Source organism: Micropterus dolomieu, linkage group LG03 (genome assembly GCF_021292245.1).
Source record: "Micropterus dolomieu isolate WLL.071019.BEF.003 ecotype Adirondacks linkage group LG03, ASM2129224v1, whole genome shotgun sequence".
Taxonomy (NCBI): Eukaryota; Metazoa; Chordata; class Actinopteri; order Centrarchiformes; family Centrarchidae; genus Micropterus; species Micropterus dolomieu.
Genome location: NC_060152.1, coordinates 29,714,323 through 29,741,095, shown reverse-complemented (window position 1 = coordinate 29,741,095; position 26,773 = coordinate 29,714,323). Strand labels below are relative to the sequence as shown.

Genomic DNA, 26,773 nt, shown 5'->3' with positions numbered 1-26,773 from the left:
TTCACTTACCTCCTGCGTTCAGACTCACTTTCTGCCCATTTTTTCTCCTTCTTCTTCTTGCTTTGTCTGTCTCCTTTCCATCACTTTACCTTTTCTACCCCACTGCTTTTTCTCCTCTTTTTCTCTCTCAAAAAAGATCCTACTCATTAATGCATGGCAGCTGCAGGGAGCTGTGTTACTTCATTTTTCCATGGCAACGGTCTCTCTGTTTCAGCAGATCCCATTTCAGTTTTGGTAGCAACGTGCTTCTTTGCCAATGCTGAACACATTCATGTGTTAAATAGAAGGAATTATTGCAAAATTCCTGAAATAGAATCACCATCCTGATCACTTGCAATTATTATCAGGGCCCAGAGAGAACATGGGTGTCCTTGGGGAGAATGAGGCGGAGAAGGGGAGATGACAGGATGAAATGGGGTAAGGGTGAGCAGTGGGAGAGAGGGATAGGCAGGAAATAAGCAGGGAGAGAAAGGCAAGGGACAGAAAAGGACACCAGAGGTAAGAACACGGAAGGCAAAGTGAAGAGTTCAGGAGGTGTGTTGTATACAAAAAGCAGCACAATGAGTTAAAGCGAGAAAGGGAAGTAAAGCTGATGGTCAGTACTCCAAGGCTGAGAGCAAATGGCCATTTTAAGATGTGCCAGGCCACTCTTGCCAAGGTGACAACTGCTGCACTGCCCTTCAGCCCTAATGTGAAGTGATTACTAAAATAACACCACCTAGACATATTAAGCCTTGTATGACCAAAAGACCAAAAGTTGCCTCTCTAGAGAAAAGCACACACTCTCCCTCATTGTTTTTACAATATGGATGATCTGTGCTGTACGTAATGCCAAGTAGACTCCACCATCTTGGGCTTGAGGGGTTTGTATGGTATGTCCCTCTGACCTCACCATGCCTGTTGCAATGGCGTGACAAAGGCACTGGCTCTTTCGCTCTTAGAGAATGTCTTTCCCCCCCCCACGTCGACATTCTCTCAGTCATCTTTCCTGAGGAAACTAAACTAATCAACTACTGTTTAAGCATGTAGAACCCCTATTTGTCCATGATTCACATAGCTGTGTGTGTAAACTGAACCATTTCTCTTTGGGCCGGCCAGCTTGTCTGTTTCAATGTCAACAGTTTCATGAAGAGCCTGAAAGTAGTTCTCTGATGGCTTTGAATCGATTATGTATAATGTCGAGGCCATTTTTTTGCAGGGTGACACTTGCATATCACTTCTAGAGAGGTAACAGGAGAAGAGGGTCTTACAAACTGATATAGATAGGAATGTACTGGATTTGAATTAGTAGAAGAACCGTGGCTCAGAATCATTTCTGGGGTTTGGTTGAAGCACTCAGCTACAGATGGAGCGTGACACTCATGGATTCAGATAATAATCTGCACCCTAACCACGCGTGACGATACATCACCAGAAATCAATGCTAACTATGCCTGTCATTGAAAAAGACAAGTATGGTGTAAAGAATAAGTTTATAGCAGAAAGCTACAAATAGAAACAGTGCATGTTCTGCTTTTTCCAGCTGCTATTCTAGTTTCAGACTTGGAGTGGGATAAGTGTCTAAGACATTACATAAGCTTTTTCAAGTATAGAGCCACACTGTAATGAAATGCACAGTGCAGTGGGACAGAATTGCTTGCACAGATTTTCTGAGGTTATGCTGTTTTTTGATGTAAGATAAGGGATGATGCAGCAAAGTCCATTATAACTTGAACAACTTAAATGTATGATCGATATGTATGATACCACAAAGAAAATATAAAACATATTTTATTCCCAGTGTTCTATGCTATTTGTCATCTGCTCATACTGATGGAATAAATAACAAGAGAAAATAGCTGACAATGAAAACCTCATGTACTGTACCTTTCCATGCATGATTAATGTGTGTATCTGAAGATGAGACTGTGCATTTTCACTATTTTCTTACCTACTCCTATTAAAATCTACCCACAGTCTAGCATCTACACAAAACCCCTACCTCCTTGCCTCTTGTTGTGAATCTGTAGGAAAGAATTTATGGACGTATACGATTTTTGAAAAAAATGTACACAATCCCCAGCTATCACATGTCCGTATTCTGTTTAAAAAGCCTTAAGAGGTCTCAGCAGCCGTAGAATAATAAATACTTTTGAAATTTTCTCTCCCTGAATCTCATTCATCCGCCTTCTCTCTATCCTTCTTGCTTCTCTCTCTTCTGTAAAAGACGGAGAAAGCCCTTCATGCCAAATTGGGCACATGTGCAACATAAGTGTGAGCCATTAGGTATTCTGTTTACACCACACTAAAATAAATGGAGTGGTTTAAGTTTGGGGATATCCAAGGCCTGGGGTACCAGCTGTCAGGTTGTTCGGTTTGGTCCGCTTCCACTCCCATGTCAACAGGACAGACTGTTTCCTAATTACTGCTGCAGTACGTGGTGTGGTCCCAGTCGCACAGCCGAAGGGGACAGAGGGAAGTGGAGGCAATGACGGGCTCAGCAAACTATTAGAGGGTTGAGTTAACTTTTGTGGAAGTACTGTAAACAGCTAAGTGGACTGACATGGGACCTGGACTCTGAGCATTATTTCTATTCACATGTGCCATGCTCTCTTTCATGTTTGACTGACATCGGTTTGTGTGGTCCTAACAATAACAATTAAGATGAATTAAAAATGGTTGATTCTTAAGCATAATTGATTATGTTTTACATGCACAAAGAAATCTGCCTTTAAGCCATAGTCCCATTAAAGACTGATTTCAGTTACCTGCACTTTGAATTTCCTACAGTAAAAAAGTATCACTGTCATCAATAAACCTGTTGTGGTGACGTGCCTGTGTTCACAACAGTACACTGCTGAAAAGGTATAAAAACAGAATCCAGTAAAGTTATGATTCTTGTAGTGATCTGTGAGGTTATATTCTGTTGACATCACAATGTAACTATAACCTCGTTTGAGGCAGAGTGCTGACAGAAAAAAAACAATAGTCGAAGAATACTTCCACACTGCAGTAATCTGTGGGCCATCTAAGTAAGCCATGCATCCTGATCGAGTCTCACATCATGAGCCTAAGTGTAGTATTTTAAAACAGTTCTGATGTGTACAGTGGCCAACAAAAAAAACAGGATATTTGAGTAACAAAAATACAACATTAATACTAAATGTAAATGTAGTCACCGTCTTCACAGTAATGTTTGCACACTGTAGACCAGCAGTCATAAATGAATCTAACACACTACTGAACACAAAGACATCCATATGCCCCAATCAGTAATGTACCCCATGCGCGCTGTGTGAGTAGACACACACACACACACACACGTGTGCCATACACCATGACGCCCTGCTCCTGCATCAAGAGGAGCTCTGTCAGAGAGCTGTCAGCACTTCCTGATATACTTCAGATGGGGCTGGTTGTGATGTGGGCTCGGCTAAATGGTCCAGTCAAGATGCAGCAAGAAGCCACACAATGGAAGCACTTAACTATCCAGTTAGACACTTAAACAGACGGACAGGGACATCCAGCAAACCAGCCAGTCAACCAGAGAGTCAGCCCGCCACAAAGGGAAATGAGACGCTACGTATGCATCTGTATGTAAAACAGGCTAATGGGCTAACAGCTAACAGAGGTCTCTGGTAGCCATATGGCCACAACCAACCACAGAAAGAGCTAAGCTGGGCTGGCCTGGGCTGAGCTAAACCTCAATACTTTACAGTAACAAAAGAGAGAAAGAGGACAAAAAGAGTGGTGTTTGGAAATGTAAAGCTGCTCCCGGACATGTGTGACAGCCTGTAACTTCTGTATAAGGTCAAGCCAAAGAGTAATAAGTTGGCACTTTTGCTGATGTTTAAAATACAAAGATAAATGTGATAAAGATTTGTATATACTGGGAGGTCAAGATGTTTAAAGTCATTATTGATAGCTATGTGGGTGCCAGATTTCAAAGAAATGTAAGCATGTGAATTCGGTGTGTAGCTCAAGAATATTTTAGCATGGTGGACTGTTGACACAGGGGCTTGACCCCCAGTCCTGGTGTGTAAGGTCCCCTAAACGACTAGATACAGTGAAACCTTGCATATCACTGACTGATTAACAGCTTCAAAGCCAGTGAAAATCACAATCCAAAATCAGCCCAGTAGAGGAAATGGGTAACTTGTATGCCTGTTCCAATAGACGTATAATTATAATGGCAGAGTATGGTTTGGTACCTGTAGAGTAAGACGTTTAACAGCATCCCAGGCATGGGCGATGAGCTCCTTCATTCTCTCCTCTGAGGCTACCCATGACTCCACTGCTGTGGTGTCAGGCATCACCTTCATGGGGATGGATAGGGGACGTGATTCTAGGAAAGAAACAAAGGGAAAAAGATAACAGATACTGGATTTATACATTGCTTTAAAAGGCTTTTCTTAAACAATAAATTAAACAGTTGTGTAGTACCCTGCAATGTATAATATAAAATAAATATACGGTGAGAAAATGTACTGTCCTGTTTTCATCCTTCATTTAACTCTCTTCATAATTCACTGTATTTTCACTTGCTGTACAGTATCATGTTATATGACGTTTAAGTGACACTTCATTGAGGTGATGTAATGTTGGCCCTCAGGTTTCTTGTCTCCTACAGTGAGAGAGGGAACTATGAGAACTGGGAGAATGTACACACACACACACACACACACACACACACACACGCACACACACGCACACACACGCACACACACGCACACACAGTCCTAGACATGACATGTCCTAGTGTGCCTGCTGTGGTCCAGACGAAGGCCAATTGTCTGTGCTGACACTCATGGCAACAGCCAAGCACACAAACCACACAGCAACAACCCCCACTATTAGCCTTTGCACCAAACATATGAACCTGAAGGTCAAAACACACCTTCAGTTTTCTAGATACAGTTCTTCTGAGAGAAGAAGACAGACAGATAAAGGAGAAACCGAGAGTAAGAGAGAGGTGCAGAAGCAGAAACACAGGGACTAAGACAGAAGCATATTGGCGAAACACACATTCTACCAGGTTAGCCTGAGGTCTGCGGATGTTAAAGCCATCAGGGCGTCGGAGGTGAGGGAAGGGGGCTCTCTCTGAAGACACATAAAGACATATTCCATGATTTAGAGGTCTGCCTTGCTCAGCAGCTCTATCCCACAGTTGTCATGAAACAGCGCTGATGTCACAGCACCACTGTGCCTCCCCAGACACCACACTCCCAAATATCACTAAAACAGCAAAATGGGTTGGTATGGCAACAATAGTGTGTTGCTGGGGGCAATAGACGAAGAGGATGGTTAGTTACCTTGGTTTGTGGCCGCTGTGGCAACCTGCCTAAAACTTGTGCGTGGGAGTGTGTGTATAGCTGAATGACTAATGTCACAGATGCGTGCAAGTTTGTGTGTGTGTGTGTGTGTGTAAGAAAGGATTGAAGGCCGAGATCATCATGTCTGGACTGTCTTACAGTATTTTCTCACACTCAGCATCCAGGTGCCTCTGGCATTTAGGGACTATGAAATGGACTATATTTGTCATAATGCCAACAATCAGTGTTCATTCAGCATCATTACGTAGTACCCAATGTACTTTGACCGCACTGTACATTGTGTACATTTGACAACCCATATTTTCCAATATACCTTCTCCCTCATTCTTATTCATCACATTGTTTCTGTGAGCCTTGTACACAACCAATTCCAATGATCATATACTTCACTAAATATCCACATAGTCACAGATGGCACAAATTGACTTTGACAGGACAGATTGTGTTTCATGGACTGTCTTTCATTGAGTAATGTGCAGAGTGCTGCATAAACCGCTGTGATATCATTGGGTTGTCAATAGTGTTTTGTTGTAGAGGGCTGTGTGTGTTGGAGTATTCCTGTCACACTGCATTAGAGAGCTGTTTCCTGTTCAGCTCTGCAGGGGATCCATACAGACATGACAGAGTTCTGTGGCTGTTGCTCTCTGTCATGTGGCTCAGCTGTCTAGACAAATGAGACTTTACCCCAGGAGCTGGGCATCTGTGTGTTTTTTGTAAAGTAGGTTGTGACAATGTAGTATATCTGTATGTGTTTTTAAAGTTTTTTAAGTGTGTGGATGAGTCAATGTCTGCACCCACGTTAAAGTTTATGTATGTTAGTGTGGATGAGTATTATTTTAACTTCATTGGTGGTTATCACATCGGTACCAAAGTCTCACTTACTTACGTCAGTATCCTGGTTGACCTCCCCACCCCCATACCCAGAATACACACTTGCCCAACCAAACAGCACTTTACCACGATGGAAAATAATACGCAAACTTAGTATATTCACACACAACACCCTGACAACACACAACAGAAAAAAACACTAAAGCAGACCCCAAAATGAGTTCACACCCTCACTAATCATCACTGATGAAATCTTAAAGTAAACAGAGACCACCCTTCTGAGCTTCAGAAACATCAATCCTGGTCACACACACTTCTACCATGTCCCTCCAATTTACCAAAATAATCTATTACATACCGTGAGTGTTAGCGTGAGGGTGGAGTCGACCCTGCATGAGTAGAAGTTAGAGACTAGCTCTGGCTGTATGTGTATTTTGAAAATAACAACCATGATTTCTTTGAGTTTAGATGCATGATTACAAATACGCAATTTAACGTGAGTAGGTAAGTAGTGTGCAATCAAGCAGTGCGCTCACAAACCCAAGTAGCTAATTTTAGTACTAATACATGTGTACAGGCGGGCACACACACATAAGCGCAGAGCCTGAAATCGGGGCAAAGGAAGAGGCCATGGGCCGTTAAAGCAATTATCATTACATTCAGCTTAACACCCTGGTCGTTAAATTTTCTTCTCACCACAAATTAATACCACCTTCAAAAATCTAATCTGAGACAAGATCTACTGCAACCCATCACTCTTCTTGAGATTCTTGCTTTTTGGTCTGGCCTTTCATCTAAAACTGGTTATAAATCTTATACTTTAGAGTCTAAAGGTTTTGAGTTCTAAAGTTTGATCTTATGGCTAATCTTTACCTGAATAAGACCAAGGAGAGTATGTTTGATCATCAATATTTTTAAAGACCTTTTCGACTTTGTGGGTATGGCCAGACTGTGAAAGTCCACCCTCAGAGAGAGTCTGTTAGGCCAATCAGAAAGTGTGCTAAAGTATGGCATAGGCAGTAACAATGCAAGGCAGTCTGCATGCAACTCTCCGCTTTGTTATAAATACCATTCCAGGACTCTGTTTGTTAATCCTGGGGTCATTATTTGGAATGAAACTGCCATATCTTGTTATAGTGACTTGGCGCCTTCCATTTCTGCAGGGAGGGGATTGAGAAAAAGAAAGAGGCAGGCAGGGACAGAGAATGAGAAAGACAGAACACAAGAGGTCTAAATTCAAATGAAAGAGAAATATGACAGGAGCGCCCGAAGCTCTTAAACCTGCCCAGGCCTAACAAGTCCTTAGAGTCCTCTTAAAGTGGGGTTATTCCCCCTGTCTCGTGCCATCTCAGCCATGTCCTCATTTTCACCCTCTGTTAGGCCATTAGGCTAATATCTTACTGGCCAAACTCCGACCATACACCCTTCCCCTGTCCTTTCCTCCTCTGTTTTGTTCTTACTCTCTCCAACCACTCCCTCTGTCCTTCCCTCCTAGTGTTCAGCTGGTGTGTGTGGAGCTGCCAGTCCAGTCCCCTATAAACATTTGAGCGTTCTGATGGTGATTATTCATCCTCTTTAACAGCTCCATCACATCCACCAGCAAGTGAAACGCCTGGGTCTTTGAAGCCCACAGCCTGAGCATGTGTCAAGTGATCAGAGAAAACGCAGCGACCAGAGCCCCATTACGACACGTTGACTTTAAGGCGAGAAACAAATCACTGTTGCCTCATTTCATGATCTACAACACAACACTGCCGCAGCAGAGTAACATTGCTGTAAAATGTGTGAGGGCATGTGGTGAGTGTGAATCGCACATCATACAAATGTGCGATTCACGCTCACAATCGAAAACATACATGATACACCCAAAGTCACACAACACTAACATCACAACAGTGCCAGTGAAATTTCCACTACAGATTTAACACCAACAATGGCACATAGTATCCCCATATGTCCTTCACGAGTGGTTGAGCAAGTCAACCATAAAAAACAGCCTCATTGAGGGATCTCGGCATTTCCCCATGCCGCCTGCTATCTTTCTGGTATGTTCCCTATTACAAATGGTTTACAGTGAGTTGAAGTGTTGTATATTCTGTTACAGCTGCGTGCAGAGGGTGCAGTGGGGCTCTTTAATAAACCTGCCTGCCTATTTGTTTTGGATGCAAGTCTGTGTTTATTTAAATATTTACTTGACTCCATTTGTTAAGGCGTTATTGAAGCCGCCATGAAATAGTGGTGGTGTGGCCAGGCTGACTGAAACGGTGAGGAATGGGAGTGAGGGGATGGCAAGAGGACTGTTTGCTTAAAGACTTTTATCTTGCCCATTAATTTGTACTTCTCTGTACACACTGCATGATCTCCCTTTCTGCCAGCAGTGCTTTAGGAAGTCTCACAGCCAGTCAAGGTAATAGTGGAGTGGAGGCTGCTCAATTCAGACACGTGGAGACAGACTCTCTGACAAAAGGAAAAGTGAGAAGAGGATCACACACAATCAGAGTGATCATAACATCGCTATCCGATCAACACAATATTCAGTTGAGAAGCTTACCTAAAAAAAAAAAAAGAGAAGAGAAGCCAGCCAGACCATGACACAACACGTAAAAAATGAAAGCATCTGAAAACGTCTTCTCCGTGTGACACCAAGACCCTTTGAAATCTTCTTTGTAAAATCATCTCAACTCAGTTTCTACTCCCCTCCTGTTCCCCTGTCATCTGAAATAACCCCACCTCCAGCCTGCACACTAACCCACACTACATCTGATGAACCACAACTTAAACTCAACTTCCCTCCCTGCCCCTCGCACTTCAACCTCAAAAACCCTAGCCAACATCCACAAGGCCTTATACCATTATCATTCATGAAAGCAGAAAAGGGATACATAAGAACCCATCTGTTCCCCACAGACTGCTGTCTGTCCTGGAAGTCCGTGAGAGGTTTGAATGGACTCATCAGTGTGCAGAGGCCAAAGACATTCTAATCTAGCGAGTAGAGCAGACCACAACCATTCCTCTCAGGGGGGGCCTCCTATCTCATTATTCCTCCTGTTTCTTGTTTTCTTTCCCCACTCCAACCATCATTACCTTGATAAATTATTGACTTTACCAGAAAAATTAAACTATATAAATAACTTCACAATGAAAATATTATCCCCTTCTGAAAAGTGCACAGCAGCCAATAAAAACCTGCCTGACTTCCATCAGGCTACTTGGGCTTGGATTATAGTTATGTATGACTGTGTAGTTCTGGCTGAAGTCTCATCAGTTCTCTCTTTTTTTATATATGTGCATATGAGTGTATATATTCGTTTCTCTCCGCCGTTTCTTTTTTGAAAATATATTAATTAATGTCTTTCCAGAATATATGTCTTCCAACCATGAAAGTTACATATTCTTTCCTGTTCCCAACCTCCTTTTTTTTTTCAGACGCACTACGGTTGAGATCACAGAAAAGACATCAGCGCGGGAATGTTTTTGTGAGGCCCACAGCCCTGGCCACCACCATACCTTGTCTTCTACCTTGCAGATTTACAGTATGAACAATGCAAAAGTTTCCATTTCTGTTTCTGGTCCTCGCAGTAAACAGGAAAATTACAACTAATCCCATCATCCAGACCACTAGCAGACAGGAACTAAGACAACAGTTCTCGTTCCAACATTTAAGAAGTAAAGCCAGATCACAGGATAGGTTTCTCAGCAAAAGATGTATGTTCTCCGAGCGCCAACGGCTAATTTTAGGATTGTAAGGGAAAGCCAGTGAGATCATTTCTCTGGTAGATGTTAGAGAACAATGAGAAGCTCGGGACTTTGGAGGCTCTCGATCAGAAACGCTGTGCAGCTGCCAACAAGAACATTCATTAGGGACAAATAAAGAAAATACTTAGAGGCTAGTTTTATGTGAACCAATTTGTGGCGTAATTGTGTGGGCAGACACAAATCAACCTCAAACTGAGGAGAAACAACTTGTTTTCAAAGTCGTCGTACCACGGCCTTTCTTGTAAAGGATAATCACACAAAAACAACTGTTAACACCTCTGTGATGAAGTTACCAAGCAACATTCAAACAAACCCGCAATGCGAGTTAAATGACCAGTCTTGTGTTTACTTTTTAACCTCAGCCTCTATAGTATGTTATCAACCAGGATATTTAGTTCGACCACACGAAAAGCCTGATGAACTGACTAGTAATGTTAACAATGATATAAGCCAAGCAAAGGCTTACAATTATGAAAAGGGAGAGAAAGAACTTTTAGCGCAGATAACCTAGACAAATTTTTTTTTATTTGTACAGCATGTGAACATAGTAGATGCCATTATAAAAGACACACCAATTCAAAGAAAATATATGATTACTTATGTGAGCAGACCTGTGTGTGTTTTGTAAAATATCTATAATATCTTTTAACATGTGCTGTGTCAAAGTCTCTGTCATCCACCGGAATTGGCTCCGTTCCAGTTCAGCCAATAAAAGTCAGTGGTGTCTTGTAACATGTACCCTGTATATTTAACATATGCAATGACCAAAACCAGAAAGGAAGAGAGACAAGAGTGAAATATTTCTTTGCCAAATGGAGCTGAGTGGATATGGGTTCTGAGATTCGAGCTGGGCAGCCCCACAGTCCCAGTATGATATCACCTTGCCCTTAGTGCTTTCTGGGGAAATGATCTGCAGTGAACTGGTTCTGTGTGTCTCTGTACATTTGCCTACACATTAACAGGCACCTCACAAAGCCTGCAGGAAAGTCCCCCTTGATTACTACGAAACTGTAGCTAGGCTGAATGTAGTAACAAAACAACATAACACTCTCTTTACATCATAAAAGTGCCAGGCATGCATTCAAATGGCCAATTGGAAGCAGGGACATCTAGCTAGTGCAATTGTTCTGAGGAGACTTTGAACTGCTAAAAACTCTGAAAATGATTTTCTTCCAGCGGATTATGATTTTGCTATAAATCCCGGAGGTGATCTTTGTGGGGAAATCAATAGCTCCAGTGGAAAACTATGACAATCAATAGGCACAGAAAAGCCTGCTCTCGCCAATTTTATAATCAGGCGGAACGAAACACCGCTCTGTATCAATATTCCATATATCCAGCACATAGGGTCATTGAATCTTATAATAGCGTTTCAAAACCCCACTCTGGACACTCTGTTAACTTTGAAATGGCCACTTTAATGCATGGTTAGAGTGCACAACGTGTGCTTCAGAATGTCTCAGGGGGGTCAGGGCCAGAACAGTTTGTATACTAGAGCAGAAAATCTTCCTGTAGTGGACACAGGGAGGAATCAGTTGAAACAGTACTGTACCACTGATACAGTTTCTAAAAGAACCTTTTGAAGAATGTATATTGTTTGTTTTTTTCCCAGTTTGTTTCAATAAGGGACTAACAGCAGCAATGAGGCAGTGGGATCTACAATACTATTTCTATGGGATGAAACGTAGTAACTTAAACTTTATTTGTAGCATGTTTAACATCAGTAGCTCGTCATAAAATGACTCATGGGAAACTTAATAGGGAGTATCCACGATTGCAGTGGCCTACATACGTTACGAGCATTCAGGGGCTAAATATTTGTGTTGCACACTTATGGCAAATTAATGTGCAACAAAATACCAGTGTTATGGTTCCTATAAGAACCTCATGACGTCTTCTCGTGAAGGTCAACTGAGTAGCAGCACCAGTGGCAGTCCAGTTGGCTGGCTGCCCCTGTTGAGCCTGCGCCAGTCTTATGTGTTTATTCCCCATGCATCCCTGTGAATGGCAGTTCGAACAAGTGTTGACTCCAACTGGCAAACAACCTGCACATCTCTCCTCTGTTTACCTAAATAGATGACTGAAGACTGAAAAATAAAACGTCTGCGGCAGTGATTACAAACCTCCTTAGAGTCCCCTGAGAAATTATATGCCGGCAATAAACCCGCAACTAAAATCGACCTTGTCATATATCTGGATGTTTATTTGGAGTCACGTTAAAACAAGCACATTAGAGCTATCGAGGAAAAAGCCAAATGATAATTTAGCAAAAAGAAGAAAAAAAGAACGTCTTTCTGTGTACTCGCTCCAAAAGGGAAAAATGAGCTGGACTATTTCAATTTATTTCGTACAACAACACAATTTATTTATCAGGGCAATTATTAATTTGCCTGAAAACCTTGCTCCATCACAGCTGATGAGATTAAGGTCCATCAAGACACAAGGATCATTTCTTAACTACACTCATATCAGCTTTACCCTTCAGTAAATCATTATGGCTTACTGATTCAACCTATGCTAAACAGCTGGTTCGGATGTCCTCGGGTAAACACGCAGTAATTACAAATAGATTCTGAAAAATCCCATCAGATGACTCTGTGCAGCTAAATGGCTTTTAGAGATGAAATGCATCCTGCTGAAAAGAAAAGGAAGAAGACAGTTTTATGTCCAGCTAACAGTCGACAAAGTATAAACACAACAGGCAGACATGATAAACTAATAACTAAGTTGGATTGAAGGGCTGACCCTGGCCAGTGTTTCTATAACACAACAGTGAGCTCCCATCATCTCCCTCCTGTTCAAACATCCAGCTTATTCACAGCGTGCTCCACATGGTAAAGCAATTAATAAATCATCTTTAGAGAGCCTAATTCCAATCATAACATGTTAAATGTCAGCAGCTCTTCCCATGAGGTGATGGGGACCTCATGGGAAGAGCTAACAACAGAATCAACATATATTTTTCCCATGACCCTTGAGCCTTTTAGGTGTGCTGGTTAACTTTTGTTAAACTGTACACAGTTATGGGATTAACATATGTGAATTCCATTTTTGGGGGGATTTTTACCTGAGCTGCCTCAGCAAATAGCTCTTTCCACAAACATTTGCATTAAACAACAATTACCAAAAGGGAAGATAAATATCAGGATTGATCAGTCTCCATATCAAGTATCTACCCACATTATGGCCAGCCAACCCCGGGGAATATGGAAAATTAACATTTCATTTATCATCCTCCAATTAATCACAGGAGATTATTAAGAGAAATGAGGTGGAACAGAGTTTCAAGTTATGAATCTTAAACAGTGTATCAAGTATCCCCACAACCCAACAACCCATGAAAATGTGGGAAGTTCACATTCTTCATTCATGGCTCAATACATAAAGTCATCTTTGCATACAGAGAAACAAAATAGTTAAGTTCAGGAAGGAAGAATTATTATTTAACAAGGATCAGGTGAACAAGGGTTGTGGGATGAAGGAAACAGAGTACCTGCTGTGCTGTAAGCTCCTCTGTAGTGCTGAGCTGTAGTCTATCAAGATTTTCTGACAGCAGGGAGGCTTATTGTTTTTACCATGATTAAAACCACAAGCGCTAAATGCTTCTGCCCTCTTCTTATTCTGATTGCTCCCGGAAACAATTTGTAACTTTTCATTTCATCTACTCCTGTAACACCGCAGCAATTTCCACAGAAGATGCTATTCATTTACTTACAAGCTCTATTCTGACGTAGAGTTTTGGAGTGGGGGCGTACAGAGGGTTGCATTTCAAAAAAATACGGTACCAGCACCTAGTTACCAATGTCTTGTTTTCACTTCACAAGAGAAATATTTGGATAAGAAAGAGCTTGAGTCTGACTCAGTATATGTTTCTAACCAACTAATGTAGCCCAACAATGAGATGCCTTATACAAACAGGTCTAACACTAAACACTCCAACAGACACAATTTCAGGCCAGATGTGCTGACCACTTAACATTTCAACAGCCAACACACTGTGTGTAGATGTAAGTATGTGTCATCGGTTAATTCTAAAATCCAGCCTAGGCTTTGTTTACAGTCATTTAGAAACACCTGGTGGAAGAAAGAATGACAAAAATGCAGACAGCATGACTACGAAAGAAAAAAGAGCACAAGAAAAAAGAGAAAAACATAACAGAAAGACAAACAGACAGCTGGCCAGACAGAAAAACAAAAAGTTAGCTAGTTGAGTGCTGCTGACAAGCTACAGCCTGATTCAGGTTTGTGTGCAGAGTTGGAGCCAAGGTGGCTGTTTATCGACGACCCCTAATGAGAGAATATACTGTTGAGACGTGAGTAAGCAAAGATGCTGCGGTATGGAAAAGCCATTAGAGCAGATTGGATGAAACAAGGAACAGAGGGAAAACCAGGAGGAAAAGGCAGCGTGACCTTTCAGCTGTGAGCTTTTAAAGCGAGCAAAGAAAGAACCCTAATGGCCTTTTTTTAGACTCTGAAATGTCAAAGGAGCATTTTTCCTATCAAAACACTTGACATGGGGAAACGTCATACACATGCAATGTTATTTACAGCTACAAGATGACTTCACCGAAAACAGGGATCCATCACTCCTGTTGGGAACACATTTCCCAGGGACTTACAAAAGAAGAAAAAAAGACAAACAACCACTTGCTTATTTCCCTTGACTCGTCACTGCAATGCTTTGGCAGAGAATGTTTCAACCGTTAAAGTGTTTAGAGGACCTGGAGCCGAAACACTGTGAGAGTCAAACAGTAGAGAGTGGGAAGACTTTTTAATGTATTTATTTATTCGTTTTTTAAACTCTGCAACTAATTCAGTTACATGAAGCTAGCCAAGACGTTCCATTGGATCACATTAATTAAATATCTATAGGGGGAACATGAGAGAGAGGAGCTGGGCTATTAGGTTCATAACTACACCATGTGAGTAGTAAATGAAAACCATTTCTGCAGTCAGTGAGGCTCTGTGCTATGTCATGGACAGCTCCTAAACAGAGTGACTGCTCCAGCCATCCTCCCAGGTAGGAGCGTAAGAGTACACGTGTACTATACAGTATGTCCGAATAAGGTTGTTTGGGCGCATTATGTGCCGCATGTTGGTTTTTGTGATCCCCATGCAATATCCCTAAGGTCCATCAAACAGATCCCTCCAACTGATGAATATCCTACCACATGGGGTTTTTGCACTGTATTTGTACACTTGATGAATTGTCAGTAACTAAATCCCTCCCTCACCTGTCCTGAAACCATCAACAATAACCTTAAAGCTTACGGATACTGTTCGTGTTCTCGACACTAAAGCAAGCAGTCACATCCGGGCTGGAACTGCATCTAACCTCCCTCATCTCAGTCCTCCTCCCCTTTGTTTCTCCAATCAGTCTATCTCTCCACTCTCCAAAGGGCTCAGAGTTTCCTACTTAGAGACAGTATCGATTGGGAAAATTCTGGAAAGGTCCTAATGAAGGACCTTAGCAATGCTACATGGATGTGTGTGTGTGGCATGCACAGGTGTTTACATGTATAAACCTGCCTATTTGTATGTACATGCCTGCATTTGTGTGTGGGCTGACATGTGCATGCATTTGGTGGATTTGTGTGTGCATGTGTATGTGCACTGAACGTGTTTGTTCTGGACATGGGGGGTCCCAGAAAGTGGAAAACTGGCATCCAGGAAGACTACCCACGGCCAAGCCACTCATCTATTCTGGGCATCCAGAACCCACAGTAATACTACCAGAGGAGGAAAACAGAGAAGGATGTGCCTGGATATGTGGTGTCCTCTGAGAAACGGGTTCACTCAGGTGTCAGCAAGCAGTAGTGTGTTATGTAACAACTTAGTAACATGGATTCATTGCATAGAAACAAGGTTAAATACAGTAAATTGTTGTTATTCCACCACTGGAAAACGATATCCTTAAACAAAGAAGCAGTGGCGGTTATCAAGGGAGAAGTAAATGCCATTGCAGTTTTCATTTATATATTAATCTTAACACAAAACACATCTGAAAACAAATGCTTGGGACATGATCTTTTGCTGAACCTGAGACTAAACCTGTTCCTTTTATGTGCATAAATGCTGGACTGATTTATTGTAATCTTATTGTATGGTGTGCATTGTCACAATATCTTCAGTATTACACCTACGACACAGTTTGGAGTTGGTAAACCTACCTGTCACTGTCTTGGTTTTGACGGGGCTGCTGGCATAGTCTGACGCCTGATTGGAGGGCTGTTTGGCAAGTGGTGTGCTCCCTACGGACACCTCGTCCTCTCTCCTCTTTGCCAGAGGAACTGAACCTGGAGTCTGCAATGACATCACAGCATGACTGAGCACCAATGAGGAAGGAAATATGATGTTTTATTGTAGCATGTATGCATTTCCACTGAAGATGCATTCCTTCAGTCCTTAAATAAGAGAATGTTACCAGGTCTAACAGCACACGTGATTCAAATGTTGTTCTGTGTTAGAAAGGCCATGACCCAGAGACAACTTTAGACAGCTTTTAAGATGTAGGTTAATCAGGAGAAAACAATGTATAATGCAATGCACGACAGAAAGGGAGGCAGAGAAAGAAAGAGAAAAGAAAAATGCAATGGAACACAACAGAGGCCTCCAAGACCAACAAGGACTAGTGACAGCTCCCTGTTTTTTTTGAGCTGTCTCCCATGCTGCTAGCAGGCCAAACACACACACACGCGCATCCTGGCTGGCAGTGAGATGGCTGAAAGACAGAAGAGTGGAAGGTTGGTCTGAAATAAGGAAACCCCATTAGCATCAGCCAGCAGCAGTACTAGGCTATGATGTAGCTGCATAAGGCCACAGGCCAACCACGTACTGCAGCCTGTGTAAACACGCACGCACGCGCACACATGCACAAATACACACACACACACACACACACACACACACACTTGTTTTTCAGTGACTGGGTCGGGACCCAAAGACTGGTTGTGGTAAGATTAAAAATGGGCCCCTAAATTACATTAGTATTTGAAACTACTGACTGAGGTATGATGCCAAATCCTTCCTAGGTTTTTGCAACTTAAAATAGGGTGAATGAAATAATGTAGGCCAGTAGGTAGTAAGTTAGCTGCCCAAAGTCAGGTTTGACTTGAAAATCATATTAGTGGCTGTTGAAGATCTGCTAAGAGAATGTTAAAAATACTGTTTCATTAGAAAGGCATTTCCAAAATACACCCATAGTATACACAAACAACTGAATTGGAGGCTTTAACAACAAATGCAAGTTTGAACAAAAAAAACCCCAAAACTCAAATACTTATTTATAGAGTGAACATGACACTAAAATACTATAGAAACAAACCTATTAATTTTAATGTTTTATTGGTTCACGTGTCAGAGAAAAATGCAAAATGGTTTAAAAAATTATAGAAATTAGTTTATACACTTCATAGAAAATATGTTCCTGGCCACATTTTAATACTCTATGCTAAAAACAGGTACCTTACCCAGTGTCCACCACTCATTCCTGGTGGATGACATAGTATGAGCTAACTTCTTCTACCACACACACTGGGGTGGGTGAGGGTGAAAAACAGCAAAGGCAAATGCCTGCTTGGTTCTAAACCTTCTTTTTTCCCTCATATTACCTTTCTCTTCATTAGCCATTTTCCTACCATCTCCCTGTACTTCTATGATTTCTCCTGTGTTATCCCCGCTTGTTCTGGTACTTTCATTTTACTTTAAAGACTACCTCCCTCTCCTTCCTGCACACATTTTCCATACAGTCCTGTGCTGTCCCCTTTTCTGTTGTCTCCTCCTTGTTCCATACTCTTCTTACCATAACCCATTCCCTGGTGTTTTCATCTGTCCCTCCATGGTCCTTCTCACCTCTTCATATCTCTCCCTCTGCACTCAATCATATTCCCATGAGCCTTCCCTGTCTATTGTTTGTGAATCAACTTCTCTGTGGTGCTTTCGCTTATTTTCTCTTCCTCCCATCAACTTTTCATGTGCCTTTTTCCACTTCTCTTTCCTCTGTACTACCAAAGCCCTTCCCATTCTACTCCTCATGTCACACATACGTCCTCCTTCCTTTGTCCATCCCTCTAAATGTTCCCTTCATTGTCCTGTTTTCTGCTCTAAGTACCTTTTCTCTCATCATTTCCTGCCATCCTGACCCTACCAGTCGGTGTCCTCTCCTCTGTCCTTCACAGTCTGTTATCCGGCCTTCACTTGGAGGCCCTTGAAAAGTGGCCCTGACAGGCAGCTGAGCTAGATGGCCTTACAAAAACACACACATGAACACAGGCACAAACACGTTCACAGCCTTCACACTGGCTACAGTTCAACTCCTAACATCTGTTTACCCCCGTACCTCCAGAGTAAGGAGTTGGTGCAATTAACTCCCTCTCTCTTTGTCTGTCAAACACACATGCATGCCGACAGCCTTTCCAAACTGCAGGAGGCATGAAACAGAGCAAAAAAAAAACAATGAAAAAATTAAAACAAACCCCAAACATCTGAAGTATTCCAATATGATACTTTCTTATACTATATATATATTTATGTGCCTTTATGGGGTGAACCTGGGCTATATCCCAGGCAATCAGACTGAGCATGTCTGCATGTGTGTATGTGTGTGTGCGTGTGTAATGTGGGCACAGAGCATTCAATGTCCATAACCATCACCATGACCCCTGTCAAATAAATAGAGAGAGACTGGATGGAAGACAGGGAGCAGAGCACATGGAAAAAGGTAACTGGGAAAGAAAAGTCACAGAAGAAGGAGGGAGGGAGACATTTACATTCGCTTCAGGCTCTTATCCGGAGCAACTTGAGTGCAACAGTAGAATATGCTGCAGGGACTTTATTAACACAAATTATAAGTAAACCATGTAAATGTTAATGCCAAGGTCCAGAAAGAGAAATGACTTTGTCTGAGAACGTGATAGATGATCAGGTACCTGCTGCTGTTGCCGGCCCTCCCTCCCTCTGTGAGGTTGGTACAACAGCCATGTACAGATGACTGGGTCCACGTTGACAGCTATGCCCTGGACACTGACCAGCAGGACTGCACCTGGACAACACAAAAACACAAACGGAGGTTTAATAGCCCAACTCTGAAGACAAAGAAAATCAAAGCCATGATTAATGTCATGTTCTTCCAAACATAAAAATCTAACAGGAAAGGATATACTGTACATCTGTCTTGCCTTTCAAAATCAAAATGACTGCTTGCAAACTCAGACCAGTTGTTTCAAGGCATTCAAGCAGTGGTTTGACATTAGCAAATGTCAGTGATCAACACAATTCAACAGGATCCAGAGAGATGCACAGAATAACTGACTAAAGTGGAAACTATCTGAACTCACATAGACAAAAATATTCCGATGCTCTTGCTGCAATTATTTCTACAAAGTAGGAGGTACATCGATACAAATCACTGAAATCAATGTACGGTAATGACCAATGAGTCAAAGTGACTTAAGGAAAATCTGCTCAGATTGAGTGTCAGTTTCTTCCACTCCCGCGCAGTTTACACTGTGTCCTAATGACCTGCTGGTGGGTATCAAGCCTGCTTGTTGGAGTGCAGCAAGGAGCATAGTTTGTTTCAATTGCGCTGTTCAAAGTGGTATCCCACTAAGCCAAGAATAACATTTTCTTTTGATAAATTTCTATGAAACACGAGCCTTTCTCTGGGTTTTGGTTTACTCTTAAATAATAATCTTCACCAACAATAAGCGGGCCCTGAGGTAATGCATTAGGATCCTATCAATAATGACTCCCATGCCTGCAGGATTAGCGCAAGGTCTCTGGCGTGCCGTGGAATGTCCCAGCATGACGATAGGAGGATGTTTCAGCTCTAGAAGGACTTTTAGCAGTTTAATGGAGCTTTGGACAAGGCCCCGGTCTTCTGTTTCAGGCCCCGAGGCAACGCTGTGTGTGTAAGTGTGAATGTGTAAGTGTATGTGTATTTCACCTCTGACAAAGCCTGATTGCTTGTTGCTTTGCCTAACATTTTAGTGTCTCTAAAGCATGAAAAAAGCACAATTATAAACTCTCCCTCAACACACGCACTCACATTTCTGTTACACCAGCTCTTTAGCTTGGCAGGAACTACTGCTTGGTCCATTATTCCCTGTGAACAATGCAAATAAAACTGCTCTAATTTGCTTCACTTTTACAACTTACAGTGATTTGTGGCCTGTGAGCCTGTGTGTGTTTGCAGTGCAATGTAAATGTGTATGACTGAGAACATGGGCGAAGTAAAATGTGTGTGTGCCAGAACTGTGTGTGTGCATCTACAGTATGAGGTTATATGGTGTCTGATCTTTATTCACCAGGTATACTTTAATCCTGAGCTAAGGTTTAATACAGGCACAAGATCCTTTCTGGGCAAAGGGGAAACTTTCTCATTGGATCAAGTCAAACTCACATTTCTTCATCTATTTTTCTACTTTCTTTACTTTCCGTTGCTTCTATCATTCTGTCTCTTCAGTATTTCCCTATCTATCTACACCTCTGGGCTTCCTTGTCTCCCTAACAATAGCCTTACTGGCAAGGGTTCATTTCCATCCTAAACCATGCCATACCTAATTGTTCAGTTGTATCTTCATCCTCTCCGTTACATTTTGTCTCCTCTCCCTCCAAGTCCCTCTGTTACTTCCCCTTCTTCCATCCTTCCATGCCCCTCTTTATCCTCTTTCACCCCTCTTCACCCTTCCTTATGAAACCATACCTCCACCCTTTCTTGTCATCCTACATCCACCTCTCTACCCCTCCTCCTGACAAAGAATCATAACCTCAGCCCTGTGGCTTGAACTCCTATACCACAGTGCGGCTGCTTAATAGGCTTTGGCTGTGGCTGTAGTGCTGGGGCCCGGCTTCAAGTGGTTTCATCATAGCCCAGAACAGCATGAGCAGTATAGGACCCAAAAGGCTGGGAATGGGCTGAGTAGAGAAGATGTATTCAATAAATTGACCCTAAATTGTGGTCTACGGGATGCACTGAGCACGACAAAGCACATTCAGCAGAAATGAGTCATAGCGCAATAAATCGTAAAACTTAGTAGATGGATTGTTTATTTAACAGTTATTACAGAGATGAATGAGCAAATAAAACGATATAAAATGCCTAATTGGAGATAACTCTCTCAACCAGAGCAGCTTAGCTGTGGTCTTTGCACAGCATCAATATGTATTAAAGCCAATACAGCCCTGAGGCACACTATACTGTCACCAGCTATTTTCAGTCTAAACTTAAGGTGGAATAGCCACAAAGAAAATAGAAAATGGTCAACTTGGGGGAGACACCCGATTTCATCTTAGGACATCTTATTAAAAGGTTGTGTGGACAAATACAATAAACAAAAACATGTAACCACACATGTGAGTTTCCATTATAATACAATTGTCTCAACATCCGATGAATGAAGCTGACCTGTTGAGTGTATGAAAGTCTAGCAAGTTGGTTGCTTAAATAATAAGTAAGCTGAAGTAACTGGCAAGTGCTATGCCAGCCGCTGTCATCTTATTGTGGCTGTGTGTCATGTCTGTTTGGCTTCTGCCAATGATTTCCATGACTATTTTGATACATCACAACACCACTCAAAAAGCTCTCTTTTTAAGATTAACAGACCAAACAATTCTTTCTCTCTCTCTGCCAGTTTGACAGTGACACAGAAACTAAATATATGTTGACCTGGCTTTGAAGAGCAAGGCTTTACCAGCCGCACTGTGTTTTCTTGTTTCATCATTGTGTTGACATAACTGCAGGAGAGTGACACCTCCTTTGAAGCCTGCAGCACCATGAAATGGCCTGGCATGCGTGGAGGGCGACCTCGGCAGCAGGCTAACTGTTGTTTTTCTCTGCTCTAACAGGGTGGCATATGGGTAATTACAGAAAGTGATGACAATGATAACAGAAGTATTTTCCTTACTTCCTAAATGATTCCTCAAGAAAACACCAGAAAACTGCTCAGCAGCCTAGATTCTGAAAATACGTACAACCGCAGACTGTATGTGCAGGCATCGGTGAAGACACACTTACCTTGACTCACTCACAGTGAACCTATTAATGTCAAAGGTGTTTTTTTTTTTCTCCAGTGGCTTAAGACCAGTTGAGTTAAAAGAGAGCACTGGGCTGCTGGTGTTGTTTTACGGGTGTCTGACATTAGGCTGCTCACAGCTTGAGGCTACAGTAGAGCATTAGACCAGACTGAGAGAAGGTCTCTAACCTTTAAGCCCCGTCTTGGTTCTTCTGTCAGTCTCCTTCTTTTTTTTGGTCCGACAGCCCCTGTAATCTATCAGCCACACATCTTTCTGTCTTCATATTGTCTTTTTATCAGGTTACGTGGTTTATACATTAACATTTTGAATGCAAAATCTGCTTTTGTTCAGTCACTGCAAGCATGAAATTCAATAAACTGGGAGCGGTTAGGTCAGTGCAAGTTCAAAACCAAGTCCCACAGTGGAGACCAAAGCCCTGATTGGGGTTACAGAGGGCACAACCTCCCAACTACAGGGCCATGACCCCCACCACAACAGTTACAGACAGGCAAAGAGAGGTGGGAGGCGCTCACCAACCACCCCCCCAGGTAGACAGACGGGAGAGGATTCATGTTCAAGCCAGCTAATCGCCCCCTCAGAATCGCTTCATTGTTGGACGTGAGGCAGCGCTGGGACCCTGCGTCCAGCTTCTCCAACAGAAAATAAATAAATATAGCCCAGCCCGCGTCAGCCAGATGACTTCTGACAGGTTTGGTTAATTTCGAAGCCAAGTAGCAAAACAAAACATTACGCCAGCGTGCGGGGCCTACGCTGCCTTTAATTGCTTTTCCGATGAGCTCATGACTCGAAGGTGTCCTGGAGCGAGCCATACAGCCCGACAGGTGTTCTACTGGTGTGAGTGTCTGTGACTATGAATGTATATGTGCGTGTATGTGCGAGAGTGTGTGTTTGTGTGTGTGTGAGATTGTATGTATGTATGTATGTATGTATGTATGTATGTATGTATGTATGTATGTATGTATGTATGTATGTATGTGAGTGAGTGAGTGAGTGAGTGAGTGAGTGAGTGAGTGAGTGAGTGAGTGAGTGAGAATGTGCTAGAGAGAGTGTGCTAGAGAGAGAGCTGTTGACACCGCTGAAAAGGGACTCAGCTGTGTGTGGGTGGGTGCAAGGAACAGTGTGTACAGTAAATGGTGTGTGTGTGTGTGTAATTGCGTATGATAGAAGTGCATATGTCTCTTTGTGAACAAAAGGAAGTGTTTTTATTTCATTCATTTGTGTGCAGTGGGACTGTGAAAAAACACACACACACACACTCACTGTACTGCTGTTCCCCTGCCGTGCTGTGACCCAGCGGCCCGGGGGCAATGCCGCCACAGGAGCCCAGGGGCTCAGGAAGGACACAGGCAGGTTTGACTGGAAACAGATCCTGGCCTACGGAAAGCCTGCTCTCACTCTGGGCCCATACAGCTCTCTGCACTGGATGCCGGTATAAGAGAATACACCCATATTTGCGTAAGTGTGTGTGTGAGAGTGCGTGTGTGTGTGCGTGTGAGTCTTTCAACACGGCCCAACTGCGGTAGCCTGCAGCTGACAGGCTAGACCCACCTCGTAAAGGTTGACTATGGTTGTGGGTACAGTAACAGTAATAGGCAGGAAGAAAGCTGGAGAGTGATTCAGCCAGCAAGGGAGTGAATGAAGGGCAGACACAGAGAAAGCTGGAGTGACAGAAGCAGAGAAACACCTAAAATACATAAAATCACTGACAAACATTCAGAGAGAGAGAGAGAGAGAGAGAAAAAAAAATTAGAAAGACAAAGACAGAGTAGACAGAGATATAGTGCATAAATGGAACGAACATATAAAATAGTTGACGATGAGAAAGTCATTTTACTAATCTACATGATAAGTGAGTAGGCCTCAGATTTTGGCCATGGATATGTATGATTTATGACATGACTACAGTAAGTCTCCATACATGCAAAGTCCTATGAACCGGATATCTCACATACAGCCAAGTTTGGATAAGCAGTAAAAGCATGTGTGTGTGTGTCTACATTACATGCATGAATGCACATACATCCACTACATAATTCAAAACTGTATGTACATGCATTTACTGTATGCACACTGATAAATAGCATGTATGCGTGTAGAAAGCGTGCATGCCGACGCGTGTACATGTGTGGTTATGCATTGTTGTGAGCACAGAGCTGTATTTGCTGGGTTTGGTGACTCATTTCCTAGGCTAATGTTCAAATGCAGAAAAGACCACTCAAGAGCTTTGCCTTTGCTTTTTCCTGGTGCTTGACTCAACAGTAGCAACCCTTTCCCCGTGTATGTATAGGTGTGCATGTCACTATGCAAATGTTATATTTGAAGATAGTAGAAATAGTAATTTCATATTTGATTATGTGATTTCAATAATATTAAGATATAACTCAGGCTGAGTAAGATCTGAATTACACCTGGCACAGGCAAACAAAGGCCGACATTTAAAATAACCTTTGACACATGATTGTCTCGGTTTCTGCTTTTGTCTATAATGTGAACAAATTCTACAGATTTGTCTTAAATTGCATAAAATACAACACACGCTAAATATCTGACCATGGAAAAATTTACTTATGCACATTCCTAGAATGCACTGTGGACCATTAGTGAGGCCAGATGAGGGGTTTAAATCAGCAGAACAGCAGCTCTGTAGAGCTCTGTATGTTGATAAGCGGCTTCATAGCCAAACATATCCCTCTTCTAGTTGATTCCTTGCCTTCATAAATCCACATCCACTCTCATGGTGTTGAAAAGACAAACAGACACTGCACAATTGGTGCCTATGCCCCCGCTGAAACTTCCTGAAACCCAAGCAGCCCTGATTTGGATATTACCAGCTGGTATCTCTCTTCCTATCGTCTCTCTCCTACACCATTTCTTTGATATGCCCACAAAAATACACTCTCTTTCTGCCTCCTCACATCAAATCTTACAGAAGGAAAATGCTTAAAGTCAAGACCAAATGTGACCTGGCCCTTGTCAGCAAGACAGCTAGCCTTCTTAATGAGAGACAAAACAGACTTGGGTCCTGATTGCATTAATGTATCATTACCGTATCCATCATGGACATACAGTGCACTGTGTGAACTCTAAATGAGCCCCACTGTAATGTAAGAGGAACAGGAGAGACACTTCTGAGCTCATTAAAATAAACAGACTTCTGCTTCTGCTGCTGCTTTCCCACAGACAGTTTCAGTTTTGCATAGTTACCTTGAAAACTCCTTATCGCTGCTATCATTCAGCTGGCTCATGGGCTTTCTCTACAGTTCAAGCTGAGTTCTCTTCGTTTGTCATGAGGAGAGGGGGAATCAGGCAATTTAACGTTTGTTCTTTCCAAGTATTTTTATATAAAAAATAGAAAGGCTTAATGCAAATTAAAAAAATGTGGAGTTTACTTTATTGCAATGTTTTTTTTATACTCATGAGACTAACAATGTCCATAATGATGTTATGCAATTGAAAAACAGGAACAATACTAGTGTGGGTCTATCTTTAGATAGGCTTCAGATGCACACAAATCAAAGTAAGCACCGTGCAGAAAATAAATATGTAATATACTGTTATATGCAGATGAGCAGGAAACCTCAAGCATGATGTCTGAGAAAGAACACTTGCTGTTGCTTTACAGTCATTTTTAAGTGACTGTTTTTGTAATTTTGTTGATATAATCACATTTAAAGCTTGAAATATTTCACTCTTTGCAAACAAGCAGCTTCCATTCTTCTATAATTTGTTTTTCTCTCTGGGACACTTTGGAAACTCCAGATGTATCTGATGTGGATTCCAAAAACTGATCCAAAATAATTGCACAACATTTCAAAAGTGACTTTGGAGGTTCTAAAATGTTTGTTAAACATGAATCCATTATGATGGTTACAAGATGATTAAATGGTGTTTTATTATGTGATATTATCGTTTTCATCATTACACATCATGGCTGACATTTGATGGTAGACAAAAAATGTATACCAACAAATAAAAGATAAGCTGTAACTAATCTATTCAGCTCTTCTTGTTATGTTATTTCTTATGTTTTAAGTTATAGAATACCCCTCTGTATTTGTTTAAACCCAGCTGATGGGTTATTCTATCTTGGTTTTACTGATATCTCTCTCCTATTTTCTGTGTCCATCTTCAAGCTGACCAGGTTCATGATCCAGCTGTCGTTTGCAAACGACAAACAGCCTGATGGTGGGTGTCCAACCCCATCTTCCCCAGTCATCCTCTTCAGCTCTCTCCACAGCCTTCAACTTTCTGGAGAGCACGCGGGACAATTGAGGACAAGATCCTGTCTTCAATTACCTTCAGGTCTCTCCACCTCTCTGTTCCCTCAGTCTTTCAGCTTGGCCTTTTGTCAGTTCAGTAGACTTAGTAATGATCTCAATGACAGATCAAAGTCCTCTGGCTGAGATTTGGGGTCACTCAGGAAGCTGGGAATGCAACACTGAAAAATTTGATGTTTGCACGGCAATATGCAATGGATCCTCTCCTTTGGTTTGCCTGACTATGTACTGTATCTACCTTTCTACTGGTCTGGCTATCTGACATGACAGTCAATTGGTCTGAGCATATCTGTCAGGCAATTTGTCTGTTTGGTCCATGACTGAGGTCAAGTTCATTTTAAATACTCTTTCTATTTTGGCAACATCTTGGGTAATAAGCGGTCACTGATGAGGAACTTTTGCACTGTGCTCCTCAGAGATCAATAAAAGGACATAGCCAGCATTTAAATGTTTTTTTCCTTGGATGTTCTGTTCATTACTGTTCATGTTAGCTACTGGGTTCTTATATTTATTCCAAAGAAAACATTGTTGCTGCTGCCAGAAATGGGGGGGGGGGGGGGGGGG

At 42.0% G+C, this 26,773-nt stretch overlaps 1 protein-coding gene across 14 annotated transcripts in view; it reads right to left on the bottom strand.

The window, feature by feature from the left end:
- Nucleotides 1-26,773, bottom strand: part of LOC123969008 (vacuolar protein sorting-associated protein 13B-like) — a 324,425-nt gene that overhangs the window by 174,020 nt on the left and 123,632 nt on the right. For 13 of the 14 annotated variants that reach the window (XR_006824601.1, XR_006824600.1, XR_006824602.1 and 10 more), the window contains exons 20-22: nucleotides 18,827-18,939; nucleotides 16,070-16,202; nucleotides 4,191-4,324 (exon numbers count right to left, since the gene is read on the bottom strand). Coding sequence is in view for 7 of the 14 variants with exons in the window: in XM_046046088.1 (XP_045902044.1) it covers nucleotides 4,191-4,324; nucleotides 16,070-16,202; nucleotides 18,827-18,939 (380 nt within the window). In the remaining 7 variants the exon portion in view is untranslated. Of the gene's footprint in view, nucleotides 1-4,190; nucleotides 4,325-12,439; nucleotides 12,535-16,069; nucleotides 16,203-18,826; nucleotides 18,940-26,773 lie in introns of those variants that run through there. The other variant, XM_046046094.1, reaches the window with a different exon arrangement.